This window comes from Lonchura striata, chromosome 6 (genome assembly GCF_046129695.1).
Source record: "Lonchura striata isolate bLonStr1 chromosome 6, bLonStr1.mat, whole genome shotgun sequence".
In the NCBI taxonomy this organism is placed as follows: Eukaryota; Metazoa; Chordata; class Aves; order Passeriformes; family Estrildidae; genus Lonchura; species Lonchura striata.
Genome location: NC_134608.1, coordinates 16,420,031 through 16,436,965, shown reverse-complemented (window position 1 = coordinate 16,436,965; position 16,935 = coordinate 16,420,031). Strand labels below are relative to the sequence as shown.

At 39.0% G+C, this 16,935-nt stretch overlaps 1 protein-coding gene across 1 annotated transcript in view; it reads right to left on the bottom strand.

Annotated features, from left to right (window-relative positions):
• FBLN5 (fibulin 5) overlaps positions 1–16,935 on the bottom strand; it is a 45,151-nt gene that overhangs the window by 8,109 nt on the left and 20,107 nt on the right. The window contains exons 5-7 of the mRNA XM_021531954.3: positions 4,857–4,979; positions 1,963–2,079; positions 920–1,039 (exon numbers count right to left, since the gene is read on the bottom strand). Of these exons, the coding sequence (XP_021387629.1) occupies positions 920–1,039; positions 1,963–2,079; positions 4,857–4,979 (360 nt within the window). The remainder of the gene's footprint in view (positions 1–919; positions 1,040–1,962; positions 2,080–4,856; positions 4,980–16,935) is intronic.

The following is a 16,935-nucleotide window of genomic DNA, read 5'->3' as shown; positions in this document are numbered from 1 at the left end:
ATTCAGGAGTCTAACTTAGAAGAAGAAAATCCATCAGGATGCAGAACACTAAGTTAGGTGTTTAATTTTTAAGACCCTTTAGATATGTAATATTTGTTCTTCCCCTTATAACAAGAAGATTAGCAGGAAAAATATTTTGGGAAACACTAATTATGTACACTGCATCTCACATGTCTTCTGTCTCAGAAACAGCATATTACATCTGTTTACTGTAAATTAAAACTCAGATATCTTCCAGTGCATTTTTCCTTCCAAGAAATATTGGCTGAATTTTCTAATTTTATCAGGCTGATGGTACCATAAGCAAAAAAAATAAGTTTTTCCTTCAGTTAAAATAAAATAATAAAGTAAAAACAAAAACCAAAGAGGAAAAATTACAGTGACATAAGCACAATTTATTCTGCTGTGTGATGAACAGGTCAGCAATAACTGTACTAAGAAATCATATATTACTGCCTTGAAGTGAAGCCAGAGACATACAGGGGAAACTGAGGAAATTTTCAGGCAGAAGTGAGCAATCATTAAGAACAAGGGAAATACATGCATTCAACAGACAAATGGAAAAGTGCTTTATATAAACTATTTCTTTAATCATGGAAGAATGTCCTCAGACTATCTCTACTAGCTGTAATAAAGCTTCCTGTTCAGCATTACAAAGTGCTTTCTTATGTTTTGCTGTTACCTTGGAGCTTTTGAATATTTAGCTTATTTCTTTAAAACCATTTGTGGCTCTCCTCCATGGAGCTTTCCTGGGCATTTGCTGAGTGCTTTATCTGAAAAGACGATCATATGAGTTGCAGCTATCCTGATGCTACCGTGGACCAAGGCAAAAAACTTTTAAAAAAGTTTGTAAAAACAATGCCTTTAAAAAAGTAAACATAATAGGATTAAAGAAAGCAAAACAGTAAATAAGAGTTACCACTGCAGTTAACTCCATCAGCTTCCAGTTCATAGCCAGGTTCACAGCGGCAGAGAAAAGAGCCATAGGTGTTGACACAGGTCTGAGTGCAAGGGTTTTCACTTGTACATTCATTCACATCTATGGGAAACCAATGCCAAATTCATCAGTGACTTCTCCCCAAACTCCATTTTCATTTTTTCTGCAGAGCATTTCAAAGAGATTAGCTGTACAGACAGAACAATTTGTTGTGAAAAAATATAACCAAGTCAGTGTTGTTTGTTTGGATTCAGGTTGATGACTGGGAATAGCATGTTGGAAACACATGTGTGGAAGTGAAGCATTTTGGGAATGACTTCAATTAAAAAAATAACATGGAAGATCGGGATGAAATTTTTATTACAAATGTTTCTGTCCTTATCCTGCAATTTGAAAACCATTGAACCAATGTTATCATAACAGATCTGAGAAAAAATACAGCAGGATTTTCCTGAGAAAGATAATGCAATGATGAGGGGTCCTTGTGGAAACCTCAGGCTAAAGCAAAAGCAACATTTTTTCCTTGTAGGACATTAACAACTTCTGGTCATCATGAGCACAGACCTTCTCCTGCAGAATGTGGGAAGATGCTCTTTGCTTTGCTAGGGAGACTATGAAGAGGTTGTGTTGACTTTGAGGTAGCATATCACAGGAAAAGGTGGTCTAATGCTTAGGACTCCAGTCAGGATCTTGGGAGATGATGATTTACTGATCTGACAAAGGTTTCTTGTCTCAGTTGGGTCAAACAACCTCAGATTTTAATAATAAATTCAGTGCCTGAACACTTGGTAATTCCACTGAATTGAGTGAACTGAGGTTTGGGCCTCTGTGCATATTTCTCCTGATACACCAGTCATGTTGCACCTGAACCCCTTCAAGGTACTGTGAAACCACAGAAATATCTGACAAACCTGTGAGCATTTTCAAAACAATGCTGGGAAGGTTACTTCTGTTCTAAAAACCAAGCAAGTTTTAAGTTTTGAGGGGGGACCAAAGATTTCAGCCATGGTTTACCATACTCGTACCTTGGCACGATCTCCCGTCGTCGTTGAGGGTGAAGCCTGGGTTGCACGTGCAGGAGTAGGAACCGGGCACGTTGGCACACAGTTGCTGGCAGTAGCCGTAGCGACATTCGTCTATGTCTGTGCGTGGGAAGCACGGAAAGTGAAGTGGTCTGCATTTTCTCATGAGGTACAAAGCAGCAAGCACACTGAGCCAACAGCACTGATAACACAGAAATACCCCAGCACACTGGTCATGGATGTCACAGCCAAACTTCCAGGCATTCAGACATGGAGTTAGAATTAAAATATACCTCTCCCCAGCAGAATGTAGTAATGTGGTTTTATCCACATCTGGCATCTACCAATGTATCTGATGAATTGATTGGCATTGCTGTAACCTTCAGTTTAAATCAGGCAGCTTGGTTTGTTCCTTTAAGCAGGTCCCTCAAAGGATACCTGACAGCTGGCACAGGCTGCCAGCACAACCACAGCCAACATTGCAGCGAAATTTTGGCAAAATCAAAATAGAAACCTTCTTTGCCTCCACATATACCAAAGCTGCTCACTGGAACAGCAGTGTTTGTTACTACAGGCTTCTTTTTTGAGTGAGGATATTTTTGAAAGATATTTTTCCAAATAGTCACATTCCCTTTTTATATGTATTTTTAACTGACAAATTACAAATGACTGTATAAACAGTTAATTCAATGCCAAAATAGCAGTTTGGGCTGAACTGCAGCATTGTCAATGCATGCAACTGAGTGCTATGAGCACAAGAAAATGTGTGTAAGATGGTAAGTGCTAAAAGATTTTTGCCTCAGAATTAAAAACTAAAATTAAACACCTTGAATAGCTGTCCTTTCAAAGTCTTAACATTTCCTTTGGTATCAACTGGGTTTTGATTTATGGAGATTTTTTTAAAATGGCTGTGTTAAAGCTTTGAAGCCAAATTCATGCAATAGAAAACCCAGTATATTATATGCAGTCAGCAAGATAACCTAAAGGGCAGGTCAGTGGTGATGAGTACACCAGCAGCAGGCTTCACCAAATCCTGCAAAAATAACATGGGTTTTAAGTAAATGAATACCAAATTCACTGACACAATGCATTACATTAAGTACATTAAGTCTTTTGCAGGACTGTTATCTCAAGAGTGCTACATTTTGAGGATAAGGACTTCTACAGGGTTGCTTCTCTTGTGGGTTGGTCATGTCGATACTGCTGCACTGGCTTCTCTGTGTAAACTTCGAAGGATAATTACAACAGATAGAAGTGTAGGTTTTTGTAGTGGTGATTTACTAACAGTAATTGGTAATTCTACTGAATTCCACTGCACTACTAACAGTGCACCGAAAAAATCTGTATCTAAACCCCAACTTGGCCCTCTGATTACAGTAAGTATTGCTTTACTGTTTTATGGCAGGAAAAATCACTTTTCCAAAGCAAGTATAAAGTATGGAAAACTGGGATTTCTTTTAAATGTAGGGAAAAATATAGCAATTCTAAACACAATTTGTTTTTCCTTTTTCACATTACCTTGCAATAATCCACCCCATGATTACTTAAATAGGGAAATACTCTGATGTTATTCCCTATATTAGATAGCATAAGTGGGTACTCAATTCATCAATGCAGCCATTTCAGTTCTCTGCTATAGCCATCAAGCAGAAGAGTCTTTTAGATGTGTGTTGAAATCCTGAATGCTGCACACAACCCTTTCACTTGGCCTGTAACTGGGAGAAGTAAATGGATAATAGAACGCATGATACAGAGCCGGATCTGCCTTCCTTCCCTCCTTCATCACCACCCTATCACAAAGCTTGTACATTCCCCAGCACAAGCTTTGAGAAGTTGATTTATCATAGATTAAGGAGCAGGGGCCTTGGACACTTGTTATCCCAGGGGAAGTACAAGACAGCGAGTCCCTGAAGTGGCTATGGCTGCACAGACCCCAGCTTGGACGGGCTCAGCCTGGTGCCTGCCCGGTGAATTACACAGCAGCTGTCAGCAGCAGTTAGGAAAACAGCCATGAACTCATGGAATTGGTACTTGGGAGGAGAAAGATGGAAAGTAACTGGAGATGCTCCAGGGACAAATGGGCAGGGAAAGCCCATTCTCCTTCCAGTGGAGGTGTGACAGGATGGTCCAGCTCTGCAGAGCTGGCACCAAACAGCCTGCACTACAGGGAAAAAACTAATAATGGGAAAATTTTCTTTAAAAATAGTTGTATGCTGGTTCCTAGGTCCTACCTGTGTACCGAAAATTAACGTCTACATCATCATCCCAAGAACATGTCAAGTGAGGGGAAAGGGGTGGAGGAGAGGAGGGATGGAAGGTTTGTTTTGCTGTGCTGTTTGTTGAGCAATTGTTTTTCAACAGGACTGAGCTAAAAGGATGAACTGGACATTGTTGCAAGGAGAATAATAAAATTGAAATAAAGCTGCATGGAAGATCGTGAAATGGCACCCAGTTCAGAGGTAATTTTTTCTCACCCCCAAACAAAAGAATTGGTTGACTTAGGATTTACTGTCATTCCCATTTCTTGGTATCAAATATGGATCCCTTCAGGTCCATGCTGTCACAGTAAGGAAAGCACAAGTCTGTTTGGGCAAAAATCTTTTTGCACACATGCTTGCAATTGATCTTACATGGAAGGGAATCCTTCAGACTGGGAATATGAAAAGCCCAGTTATGATACTATTATGATGCTAGTCATATGGCATTTACATCTACAGTTTTGTTCCATGAGGGAGTCTCTCTGCCAAACCCCTCACTGGCATTTACAGAGACAAAAGACAGTTTCCACATAGCTGAAGGTTTAACCGTGTACTTGGCAAAAGTGCTTAGTGACATTAATTCAGGGAGTCACAGGTACACATACACAGATCAGATACTATAGCAATTGAAGATTTTACCTAAACACTGGCCTTCTAACAGCCAGTAGCCTTCAGTGCATGAACAGGTATAGCCCCCTTCAGTATTTATGCAGATCTGGGTGGGGTTACACTGGTGAGAGTCTGAAGCGCATTCATCCACATCTGCAACACACAAATACAGAAGGAAAATGTTAGAAATAACAGCAACAAAAGATTGTTCATATTGTACTGTCTCTTTGCAAGGAATCAGAGTTTGGAGTAGTAGGTAAAATGACCATAACCTGAAGAAAAATTCACAATAATAAATATCTGAGGGCAGTGAGAACTGAGGTTGCACATCAAATCTCTCAGTTTTGCAGGTGACCCAGTGTTTCAGTTTTTCTCCTCAAGGAAAGTCTCTCATTATCTTGAACTTTTTGTGATTTCTACATTTGCTATGTCACTGAGCTTGGATTTCTATAGGGCAGTGGTCAGTCCTAGGGACAGGCCGTTGAAAGGGTTGTGCAACCCCATTGAAAAGTAAGAGATGAAGGGGAGTTCGAGAGATGTACAAACACAACTCAGAGACATAAAAATAAAATTTCCTACCCCCACCAATGCAGACCATCTCACTGTAATTTTTCAGACAGAAAGTTCAACCAAAAATCAACCTTTACCTGACCAAAAAATGTATACTTCCCTGGAATCAATTTCCTGACAATAACACTATTTTATTTTAATTTCCACTTCCTCCCACCCTCCCATCTTTATTTGGTTTAATGTATTTGGGTTTTTATTGCAATTCCTTAGGGTGTTTTTGTTGTGGGCTTTTCCCCCCCCCCTCTTTTTTTTTTCTTTTTTTTTTTTTTCTGCAAAGGAGGTAGATAGCATTTTTACATTTATATAAGCCAGGACCCTGGAACCTAACTGATTAAAAATGCCTTTCAGAGTCAGAATTTCATTTTGAATCACGCCTTGCTCAATATCTTTCCTGATGTTTCAGGCATCAGGTTTGCTTCTAGATGTCAGAAATGGAAATGCCAAAAGATAAATTGTGTCATTTTTCCAGCCAACCTAAATTTCTATGTTTTACTTATTGATACCTAAACTATTTTTCATTCCAGCATACTGTGCACTGGCCTTTGCTGAAGCACTATATCATTCTAGCAATGCTACTCCCTTGATCCTCCCCAGACTTTGTTAGGTCATGACTGAAAGTGTCTCACCAATGCCCTGGGCTGGGGTAGGCAGCAGAGGGCAGGAATTAATCTCTGTATCTGCCCCCAAGGCAGCAAGCACAGCCTGTCAGCTGTACAATCCTAGCAGTCATGAAATAACTGATCCGGTCTACCACAGCAGCATGTCTAACATGTTCAGATATATAAATAAATACATACATATTATACATATGGAGGGAGTCTAGAGTTCTTATCTTGCCAACATCTCTACCGGGGCAATTTATGGTGAGTCAAAGCTGGTAAGATAACAAGAGGGGCACAATTAGAGGTAATTGACTCTGTCAGAAATAGGTTCCCATGTATTTATTGGCCAGATGAGGATTGACAAAATGGTTGGGGAAGTGGGAAATGGGTAAGATAACAAGTCTAGACTATATAAGTCATAAATATGTTGTTCAGTTCAGCTATTGCTTCTGTGATTGAGCTAAAAAATTTGGGTCCTCCCTTCATAGCGTATCACACATAATTGGTAGTATATGAACAGAGATTTTATCTAACCATAAATGTAATAACAATGACATTAATGTTTTCTAAATGAAAAAGCTTTCTATTTGTCATGCTTGCTTATTGTTTTAGGAGTGGTACATTGGGATCTGGCCAATTCTACTTTTTCTAGTCTGCGCTAAACTTAAAAAGGAGATTTTAATTTTCCATGTTCTCTGCTTCCAGTAATTTTAATAGGTGAAGCAAAGTGAAAACAAAATTAGGGTCATGGTCACGCCACATATGGTAGCAAGACAGTTTGAAGACAACAGATCCTCCACTCTTCTGTGGGGCATTTTCTTGCAGGGGTACAATGTCTTTCACGTAAAGCAACAGGTGGCTATGGGATTGATTTTGTTCCCAAGTCATCCTTGTAGCTGTTGCTTGTGCTCCACTCCAGAGAAGTAAGATGTTGATCCTCTTCCATTTGCTTTATAACAAACAGATTTATTTGCTTAGCTCCAGCCTTCGCCTTTTGTGGTGGTATTTGGAAGCATATTTCCATTTGAATGCAACATTTTTTACTATGGAGGCCTCCTGTGGAGTTTCTGCCAGAAAACCTGATGATCCTGAAGTTGTCTATGCAGAACACCTTGACTTCTGAATTTTGCACTGAACAGTACTTCAGTGACTTCACTAAAGAAGTTTTATGCAACCAACAGGTGTAAACAGCTTTAGTGGTAGCAGCAAGTCTTTTTTGTTGGGCCTGAGCGCACACACCCAGTTCTGTATTTCATGTCTGGCATTCTCTAAGATTTCCCCTTACCATGAGGTGCCATTAAACTCTTACTGACACAGCCAATACAATCAAATAAAGTGTTATTGCAAAGCAGCCTTCACAGTTGAACCAGGTAGTGTAATCCCAGGCTATCTGCCCTGGATTATCCACATTATATGGGCTCGCTAAATGGGAGCAGATATTTGTGCTCTGAAAAAACTATTGGTGCAATATTTGCCCAGACATTAAATATCTTCTTGAAGGATATCAGACCTGGGAGACATAGGGTGTCTTGCCCAGCCCATTTACACAATGCAGCATACAGTAAGAGCAGATGCAGTTGGTAAAGTCAAAACTAGACATTTGGCAGGGAAAACAATTAAAAAAAAAAAAAATCCCAAGCAATAGAACTACAAGAGATTGCCTATAATGGATAGACATAGAAGTTATATCAAAACACTTCCAGCGCATTTTTCTTTGAATGGAAAATTGCAAAAGGTTGCAAGTGGAACGTGACAATTTGTCAATAAGGTGTGAATAATTCCTTTGTCTGATTGCAAGCTTATTTCTGTCCCATTCAAGCATAAATTTTAGGTGTCTTCATGCTCTGGGACTTCAAAGCCCATTTGTACTACCTCTGCCTCTGTGACGGATCATACACAATACTTGAACAAAACTGTGATGCTAATTGTACATGGTAATAGATTTTCATTAGTTTTGTAGATTCAAATCAGATAACACAAATTCAGAGAATAAAAAACTGTAAGGCCTACTCAATGCAAGGACAGCACATGTGGCTAAGAAATCCCTGAGGTGCATTTTTACGAAGTTTGGAAGAGTGTGTCTGACACAGCACAACTTATGTCACAGTCTTCACCATGGACAGAAGTACTGCAATGAGTTGTCATCTGAGCCCCAAAGTAAAGTCTAATCAGCTGGGGAGCAGAAGAGTTATTAAAGGAGAGCATGCTAGCAAGAAACCCTAGAAACCCCACTGTCCTCCATGAGAGATGTTAACAAATTGTGCTAATGGATGATCTCAGCATCAGGGCCATGAAAGCATCAGATGCTGTCACCCATCAGTGATAATCCAAGGATGGTTTTCATTATACCAAATCTGCTTTTAGTATATTTCATCACCAAGATCCCTAGAAAATCTTACCTGCATCCAAACAACAAGTCTAGTCTGTAATAATAGCTACTGTTAAAGGATACCTTGTGTGATTTTGGCTAGCTGAATCAGTATATGGCAACAAAGAATTGCCGTGAGGTGTACTGGGAAGGAAATACAAATTAGATCTGTCCTCAGTGAAGATAGATTAAAGTACCTGGTGGTTACTGTGCAGGACAAGGAGCCAGCACAGATACACTGACCACATTGTGGTTCATGGACTGAGAATTTATCTTTTGGGAACTCTTCCTTGCTTTTCATCTTCCATCAACCTGCTTCCTATTTGAAAACAAGGATTACAAAATCCATAAAAATCCATTATTTCTGCCATAGTCCAGTCTCCCTCATTGTTTAATACCTAAAACTCTTCAGAACAGGGCTTGCCCTCTTATGTACAAAACCTGTTCACAATGAGTCTATTTTTATTTGATGCCTTCCAATTCTAATACAAATCAAACTGGACTACAAAACCCTGCAGTATCCCACTTGGTGATAAATTTCAGTGCACCTGGATTTTAACAAGGAAATTCAAGATTAAGGAATTAAAGGACAAGCCTGTGACCATTTAGCAAATGAAACAGGAGCAGGTGACAGACCTTTCTGTCTTGTAGTCTCTCATGCCCAACCTGCCCCTCTTATATGAACATTTCAAGATACCACTTTTTCAGAAATGTTATGGAGACTCTACATTGGCTAGTGAGATCTAAAATAAAAGATTAACCATCATTCTGAAAGCATTATGTTCTACTAGAGGACCTCGGAAGCATCAAAGTTTCTTTTAGGTAAAGTCTATGATACTTAGAATGTTGCTGTTCTACCCTAATGTTGCATGGAACCTCAAAGATGCCAGTAGTTACTGAAGCAGGAAGAGAATTATTGAAAATTGAAAGAGTTATCTGGCTTTCACACTTCTTACCCTGACAGACAGGACTGTGAGTGTTGCTGTGAAATTACATATGAAAAATGTGAGGATGTTAAAGGTCATACCTAATAAGTTTAAACAAATTCAGATATTCCCAAATAACTAGGCACTCTGGGTGACTCCTTTGAGAGAGCAGTTGTTCAGCACTTTGTAACAACACTAGAGAACCAAAGCAGGATAGATGGATAACTGTTCAAAACTTCTCTGGCCAAAACTGGTTCTAGTTGTTTCAGCATTTGAGAATCCTACTGTGTGCTATTAAATTAGTGGTCATCTATAGTCTCTCACCCATCCTTCCAGTTGCTGTAGTCACTTCTCTTATCCATCTTTCTAGTTGCTGTATTCATATTACTGCTCCCACAGCTAATTCCAAAGGCAGAAGTTCGGGCAGCACTCCAGACAAATTAAAATCTGACTTGAAGTGGGAAAGATTTACTTTGTTACTTCCCAGATGAACACTGAGAGCAACCACATGGCCTGTCCAGACCACTGCTCTCTGCCTCCTAAGAAATACCACCCACAATGAACAAAGCCTCATGGCTCCGAGCCATGAGATTTAAAGATCTCTGACAGAAGAAGAGAATAGGTACATGGCATCTCCATATCCATTTGTAAGGAAACGTGTGCTGCAAGAGCCAAAGCCTGAACACTCCAAAATTAACCACATCCCTTTCTCTTAGATCAGTGTGTTTGCCTTAAAAAAATTATGGCTGTGGTGGTTTGGTTTAGCAGCTCTGGGGTGTGATGTTGTCTTTACTTGACATTTTGACAAGGCGTGAGGTGGCTGGGGCAATGGGATTTCATTTGGGGATTGCAAGGGTGGAGAAAGTTTTTTTTTTTTTTAAATTTCTGGCTGGCTGCCTGCCTTTTGTAGGATGTGATGTGCTGATGCTTTGTTTTCATTGGTACAGACTGTATTTTTAATGGATGGCAGGATGCCTGGTGACTGGATAGATATCATTTACAATGTCAAAATAAATATGTGAACTAATGGTGTTTAGCATGCAAATTACTGGCTTTGTGTTTTATTATCTGTAAAAGCTAATATTAATAGATATTAGTAGATTCTTTAGAATTTAGCCATGTCATAGAACAATTAATTAAATTTTTAATTCAGGGCTCATAAATTAAAGAAAAAATAATTAAAAAGCCATCCATGCACAAAAAATGGGGCAATATATTAATATAGAAAGGAAACCTAGATGTGAAACTGCAGCACAACACTACATCTCACTAATTCATATTCATGTTCTCACTGACCCATGTTCACCAAGAATACAGGACTGAGACCACTCTTACTTTTATTAATAAATTGCAAGAACTGACAGCATAAAAAGAAAATCAGCACTCTAACCCTTTGAATTAAGACCAGATATATTCTGTACTTTTCAAACCAAAGAGACTAAGACTAGGAGTTCAATAATCTCAAGAGAGAATCATAAATGTAGAATTCTGTGGATCTAGTTTTGGTCACTGTTTTATCACATTTGTGATAATATACAGAGGATCACTGGTGCTGATGCAGTCAAGAACTAAAATGTGAAATGAAGTCTTATATGAAAGTATTTCACTGGGTATGGTGGGCACATTTGAAAGTGCTTTTCAAGACAGACAAATGCAAGGTCATATATCAAGAGTAAAAAATGTAGGTCAAAAAACCCCTCTGAGGTTGTTACAATAATCACTTGAACATGAACTTTTCCTGACATCATGTTTCTGAAAAGACAAGCATTACCATGAGAACACTGAGTAGACACAGGAAATAATTCTTACCACTGTACATTGCATTAGTGCAATAATTACTGAAATGTATTTTTGGTGTCAACACTTCAAAAATTATATTGCAAAGAGATACCAAGAGATTCCAAACAGTTATTCCAGGCCACAAAAATTTATCTTACAGCAAGATAATGCTCCATTTAGTAATCTATTTAAGAAAAGATTCAAGGTATATATGCCTGTGATCTGTAAGCATCTTCATGGAAACTGTGTTCTTATCTGGAGATGGTCATTACAGCTAAAGCAAAAGGCAATGAGATATAATTCAGTGTTTAGAAGACAAACTCAAAATGAAAACAAGACACATGCTTTAGGGCTTCAGATTAAGCATTTGAAAAACATAATAAAACATATGCTAGATGGTGCATGGAACCTCAAAGTTTCCAGTAGTTACTGAAGTAGAAAGAGAATTATTAATGTAGTCTCTGGCAAATTAAAAGAGTTATCTGGCTTTCACACCTCTTCTTACTCTTACAGATAGGACTGTGAGTATTGCTGTGAAATTAAATGTTCCTGTATTTTAGGGTCTTATATTTATTCTTTCAGACTAGTTGTAGTGAAAAACTGTGTCTTCAAAACACTATTTGATGGGTAAGGTTCTGTGTCCTGGGTCACAAAAATACAGATTATGTGGTCAAAGTGGTGTCTTAAAGTAGTCACTGAATTATTTAACACCTTTCAATGTTTAGTTATTTTTTTTTCTATATTCATAACCATCATACCTGAGATTTTATCTTTGTCTTACCTCATTTCCATTAGGAAATCTAACAGGCCAGTGAAAGTACTGAAAATTAGGATAGGAAATTGAAAAGTTCTTCCAAATTATCTTTCCTTTGCAAATATTTAAATATATGCATATGCACTTTTTTGTTTTTTATTTGTACTTTAATCAATAAAACTGATTTTTAGTGAGATAAATTGTACCTCTAATGCTTTTAGTAACTTCAGAAATATGTGGAAAACATAGAAAATGTTAATAACATTTTTTATGCTAGAAGATGTTAAGTCATCAGCCTAAATATGTTGGGCATACCAGCCACCTTCCTTTCAGTACACACAGCGTGATTGCTTCTTTATGAAGAGTGAACCAAGTAAAAAAGGAAGAATCCAAGTTATTACCACAGATAATTCATAGAATCAAGAGCCTCAAGAAGACTAAACAATAGGTTAGAGGATGTGGTCATGCAGGAAGTAGTAAATTTTTCAGCAATCTAAGTAACTTTACAAGTTGGCTAGCCAGGGAAAGAAGCCAGCAGACAAGAGGAGAAGGAGCAGAGGTGTTTGGGAACTGGGAGCACCTGCGCTCTGGAAGGTGTGGTTCAAAAACTTGGTAAGCAAAGACACTGCCTTTTTTCTGCTCAGAAAAAAAGAGGATTGTGCATGAACAAGACTTCATGCACTAAAGAATACAGAAGGAAACAAAGTCCTTAAGATCAACTCATCAGTTGGAGACTTTTCAGAGCCCTTCAAGTAGGAAAATATTTTCTTGACAAAAAGCTATTTCTAAAGGATAAAAAATAATCCTAGTACTTATGGGCATGTGGTTAAATGCCACATGACAGAGTGACAAGTTTACCAAGGCAGTCCCATCCCAAGGAGATGATTTGCACCTGCCCAAAAGGAACAAGGGAGACTATTGTCCTTCAGTGCATCCACTGGTGTTGAGTGGTGGGATCTGTGAGTGTGCTCATCCCTCCACAGGCATAGTCTGTGCTTGGGGCACTGTGACCATCCCACTCTTCCATGGCAGCTCCTTTCCCAGCTGGCTGACAATGGAATCACAGCACTAGAAGAGAGCTGTCATGGAAGGATGTGGGCTTATCATCTCTGAGCTAGAACCATGCTCTTGGAGACCATGACAATTAGAAGTGAAACTTTGCTTGGACTCTGTGATGAAGGGGGAAGCCAATGTGGACAGCAAATTTCCAAGACAATATGCTTTTGGCAATGTGTGCTGTTTCACAGATGGACTGTTACATTTTGTTCTCTTTGGAACATATTTAGCATGCATGACTTCCTTTCTTAAGTAATGAATTTTGATAATCATGCTACAAATTTCTATGGGTCACAGTAGTAGCTAAGGCTGCATTTCCTTCTTTTGGTCAGCCATTGACAAAAGTGAGTATGCTTTTGCCATCATGATTGTTTGAGAGCCACTAGCACCATGGGGTTCAACACACTAATACTGGAGATGAATTTGACAGTTGTGAGAGCACAGGTTTGCAGACTGGAAAACATTTACCATGGAAAATCTTCTTCCCCCTTTTACAGGGAGGTGTGGGGGATTTTGGGGCCCTATGTCTTTATTTTATTCTGTCTGTCTTTTAGTCCCACTGTTTTACTGTCACAACCCCGGGAGCTAACCTGGCTCTTAAGATGCAATGATCTGGAAGAGAGGCTCAAAGCTGACAGCTCGTTCCAGAATCTCTGTCTGCTCAAACACTAAAGCTCATTCAATCATTTATAGCCCTCAGGGCTCCATTTTAAAATAATACAAAGATTGGATGTCTGTTTTTTATAGGCATAATTGCAGGCCAGGACTAAACATCCGAGCTCAGTAACATGGGTATCAGGTCCAAGATTACTTGGAACAGAGCACTTTCCCCAAACTTCTCCCCCACTCCTTATTTGGACACTGAAAAATAATTTCCTCAGTAGTAGATTTTTACTCAGTGAAATCACATGTTTTCTCAAAACTTTTTTTTTTCTCAAGATAATTACGTTTGATAAGAAAAGGGAAGAAATAACAATGCCACATTCCTAAAGTGCAGACTGAAGCCAAATTCAAACTGCTGCTGTGTGGGGTCAGTGTTTTTTCCAAGGACAACTGACCCTGCTGAGCTTGGACACAATCCAAGATCAACTCCCTGAACACCTGTTTAATTGCATATTTCACTGTCTGAGGACTGGCCATTGATTGCTGAATTAATTTTCTATCTGCATCCCATATGCATTAGGTTATTGGCTGATGACTAAACAAGGATTAAAGTGGTTTTTTTTCACACAGAGGGTCAGTCTGGAAATGGATGCTAAGTAAGTGTAAGGCATGAATCTAATTCTGCTCCCTTTGCCTGGTATGAAAATTGCTCAACATGTGTCACAGGTTCTAGGTCTCCTGCCAGCTAGCTGAGCCTTTCCTTAGTGAGCACACTTTTCACATTACTCAAAGATGATAAACAACAGCTAAACTGTGAAGGACTTTGCTCTTTGAACACTGTTCTAGTCCCACTTTTGTGGCTGAGATTTACAGCACAGCCATGAAAAGAAGTGCATAGCAAGGGGACTAAAGGGCCCACAGCCTCTCCCCTCTCTGCTCAGCACAGACTTGTCTGTGGTTCATACACTAAGCATCACCTGCATGACCACAGATCCTCACTCCCACCAATTCCCAGGGCTCTCTCTTGGTACAAGACCACAGACACTTGAGTGGACTATTCCTGGTGTCCCACGAGAGCTTTTGCACGAATGCACAGTCAGTATGCTGACTCTGGGATCAAAAATAAGACAAGTTACTAATTTCAACCAAGAGCTTTGCTTAAAGATGGAAACTCCATGGGCTGGAACATAACTATTCCCTTGATTCATGATTTCCTGCTGCAGGTTCTGCACATGCATGATCAGTGCATGTGATTTGGGAACCTCAGCTATTTCTCTGCTGCATTTATTCTATGTCAAATAGCTGCAGTATGGCAGAACAAGAGTGACACAAATACCCCGTGGAAGTGTGGTAGACACATTGCCATTCACTGATGACACTGAACCTGCTGAATTAGAAGGTACAAAGGTTTTGCTCAACATGGTTTTATCTTCATCATAAGGAAATATATTTTTCAGCTGAATAAATGAAGTGTTATTGTGGTTTCTCAAAATTACTTATTTTGTATGACCACATGCTACACTGTGATCTGCTGGTAGAGTAGTAAGAGGAGTCAGCGAGTTTTTATTGAGAATACTCACAGCTGCTGGGAGGTTATCTAAGTAGCACTTTCTATTGCAATGGAAACAAAAAATATGCAGTCAGAGCCAGCAAATGCATGCTCAGAAATAAAAAAAAGATACTTACAATCATCAATTTGCTGCATAATATGAAATATCTCAGGCAAGAATCTCTAGAGAATCCTATAAAATTTTACAGAAGAGGAGTGGAACTATTAATAGTGAAGAAGTGAATTTTCTATGGCTGAATTGTATATCTTTTCTGCATTACTATGGCTTAGTTTAAAAAGACCCTGAAAGAAAGAATATATAAAAATATAGGTGTTTAAAGCATTACTTATAAAGCTTTTAAACATGTCAGCTAAATGTAATTGGCTTCTCCTCCAACAAAATTTTTCAAAGACTTTTCTGTTAGGGTACGGAACATGAGAGAACTAAAAGCAGAGAACTGCTATTCCCACTTTTGTTCCCTGGGGAACTTTGAGAAATCTCAAGCACAAATAGTCCAGCCAGCTGGTTTAGCCAATTGGTGGTCAGTTTACATTTCCTCTAATAAGTGAACCTCTTGACCGTACATTTTAACTGAGTCATTAAGAGCTCCTTTTCCAAGTGTTTTGGCAAGCTAGAGAGGTCTGGGACTGTGAATAAACTATAATAACTAGTAAAGAAGAGAACAGTCTGACTTTTAATATGGCAGAAGGAATTGATCAAAATGGATCCAGAAATTAAAGCTACAGTGAAAACAATGGGATACAAATATCCACCTGCAGTTTATAATAGAAACTTTTATTGGAAGGACTGCTTCTTTCACTAAAATGCAGCCACTTTGGATGTGCAACATCAAGTGTTGTGCAAAGAACTGAAAAAACAAGTGAGATTCTAGGTGAGAAATATATACATACCCACAGAGAAAATTCAGTATGAATGCTGCAGTCACTCTGACAGGATAACTTGAAATCTTCAATATATATGAAAAGAAGACAACAAGGGATCTCTACCATTGGATATCATGATAGGGATCCCTTGTATGGGATTTTTCACTAACTGATCTCTCACAAAAGCTTCAGCAATAATCATCAGCATCTCATTCAGTAAAGGACTGGATTTAAAACTGCTTGGCTTGAGCTGATGCAAGGAGGCACCAGCTGGAGGTGGCATGGCTGTAGGTTGCCTCATGTACTGTGTGAGTCAAACACACATATAATGGTCACTTTGACTTTCTCCATGAGGCTAACACCTTACTCCCTTAACACAGGCATTAAACCAGGGAAAAGAGCCTGGCTTGCAGAATGTGTGTCTGGAAAGTTCCTATAGTGAAGTAGAAACAATTACCAGAAATGTAGGAATTTTTTCTCAGTTTTTCAGTGAAATGAATCTTCAGTTTCATGGAGAGAAAATTCATTCAAGACCATCCAGATCAGAACTTCTGTTTTATGCTAGGATCAATACAGAGGAAGAATATCTTAATTATCTCGATTTATTGATTGACAGGTAGGGGACAGGACTCCTGCAAATGTTAGATAACTTCTATTAGAAATTTTCTTTGATGCAGTTTCAGCCTCACATCTTGTCCTGATTGTCTAGAACCTGGTCATGGTCCTGTTCAAAACTGGCAGTTCTTGGGGCTAAACAAAACACAACTTTCTGCCTCTAAAGGCTCAGCACATCTCCTTTGATAGCTTGCTATATCAGAATTTCCCAAATATAGAAATTTTCTGTCTTAATTTAGGCCCTACAGGTAACTGAAAGGGATTACTGAGAGAGAGAGAGAGAGAGGAAGAGAGTGAAAAAGCACTCTGAGATGAAACACCTCTTTTTCCAGGGAGCCATGAACTGAGAGTAAGGAAAGCAGGAAAACTGCCAGTAGACATCCACATCACACACTAACTGGA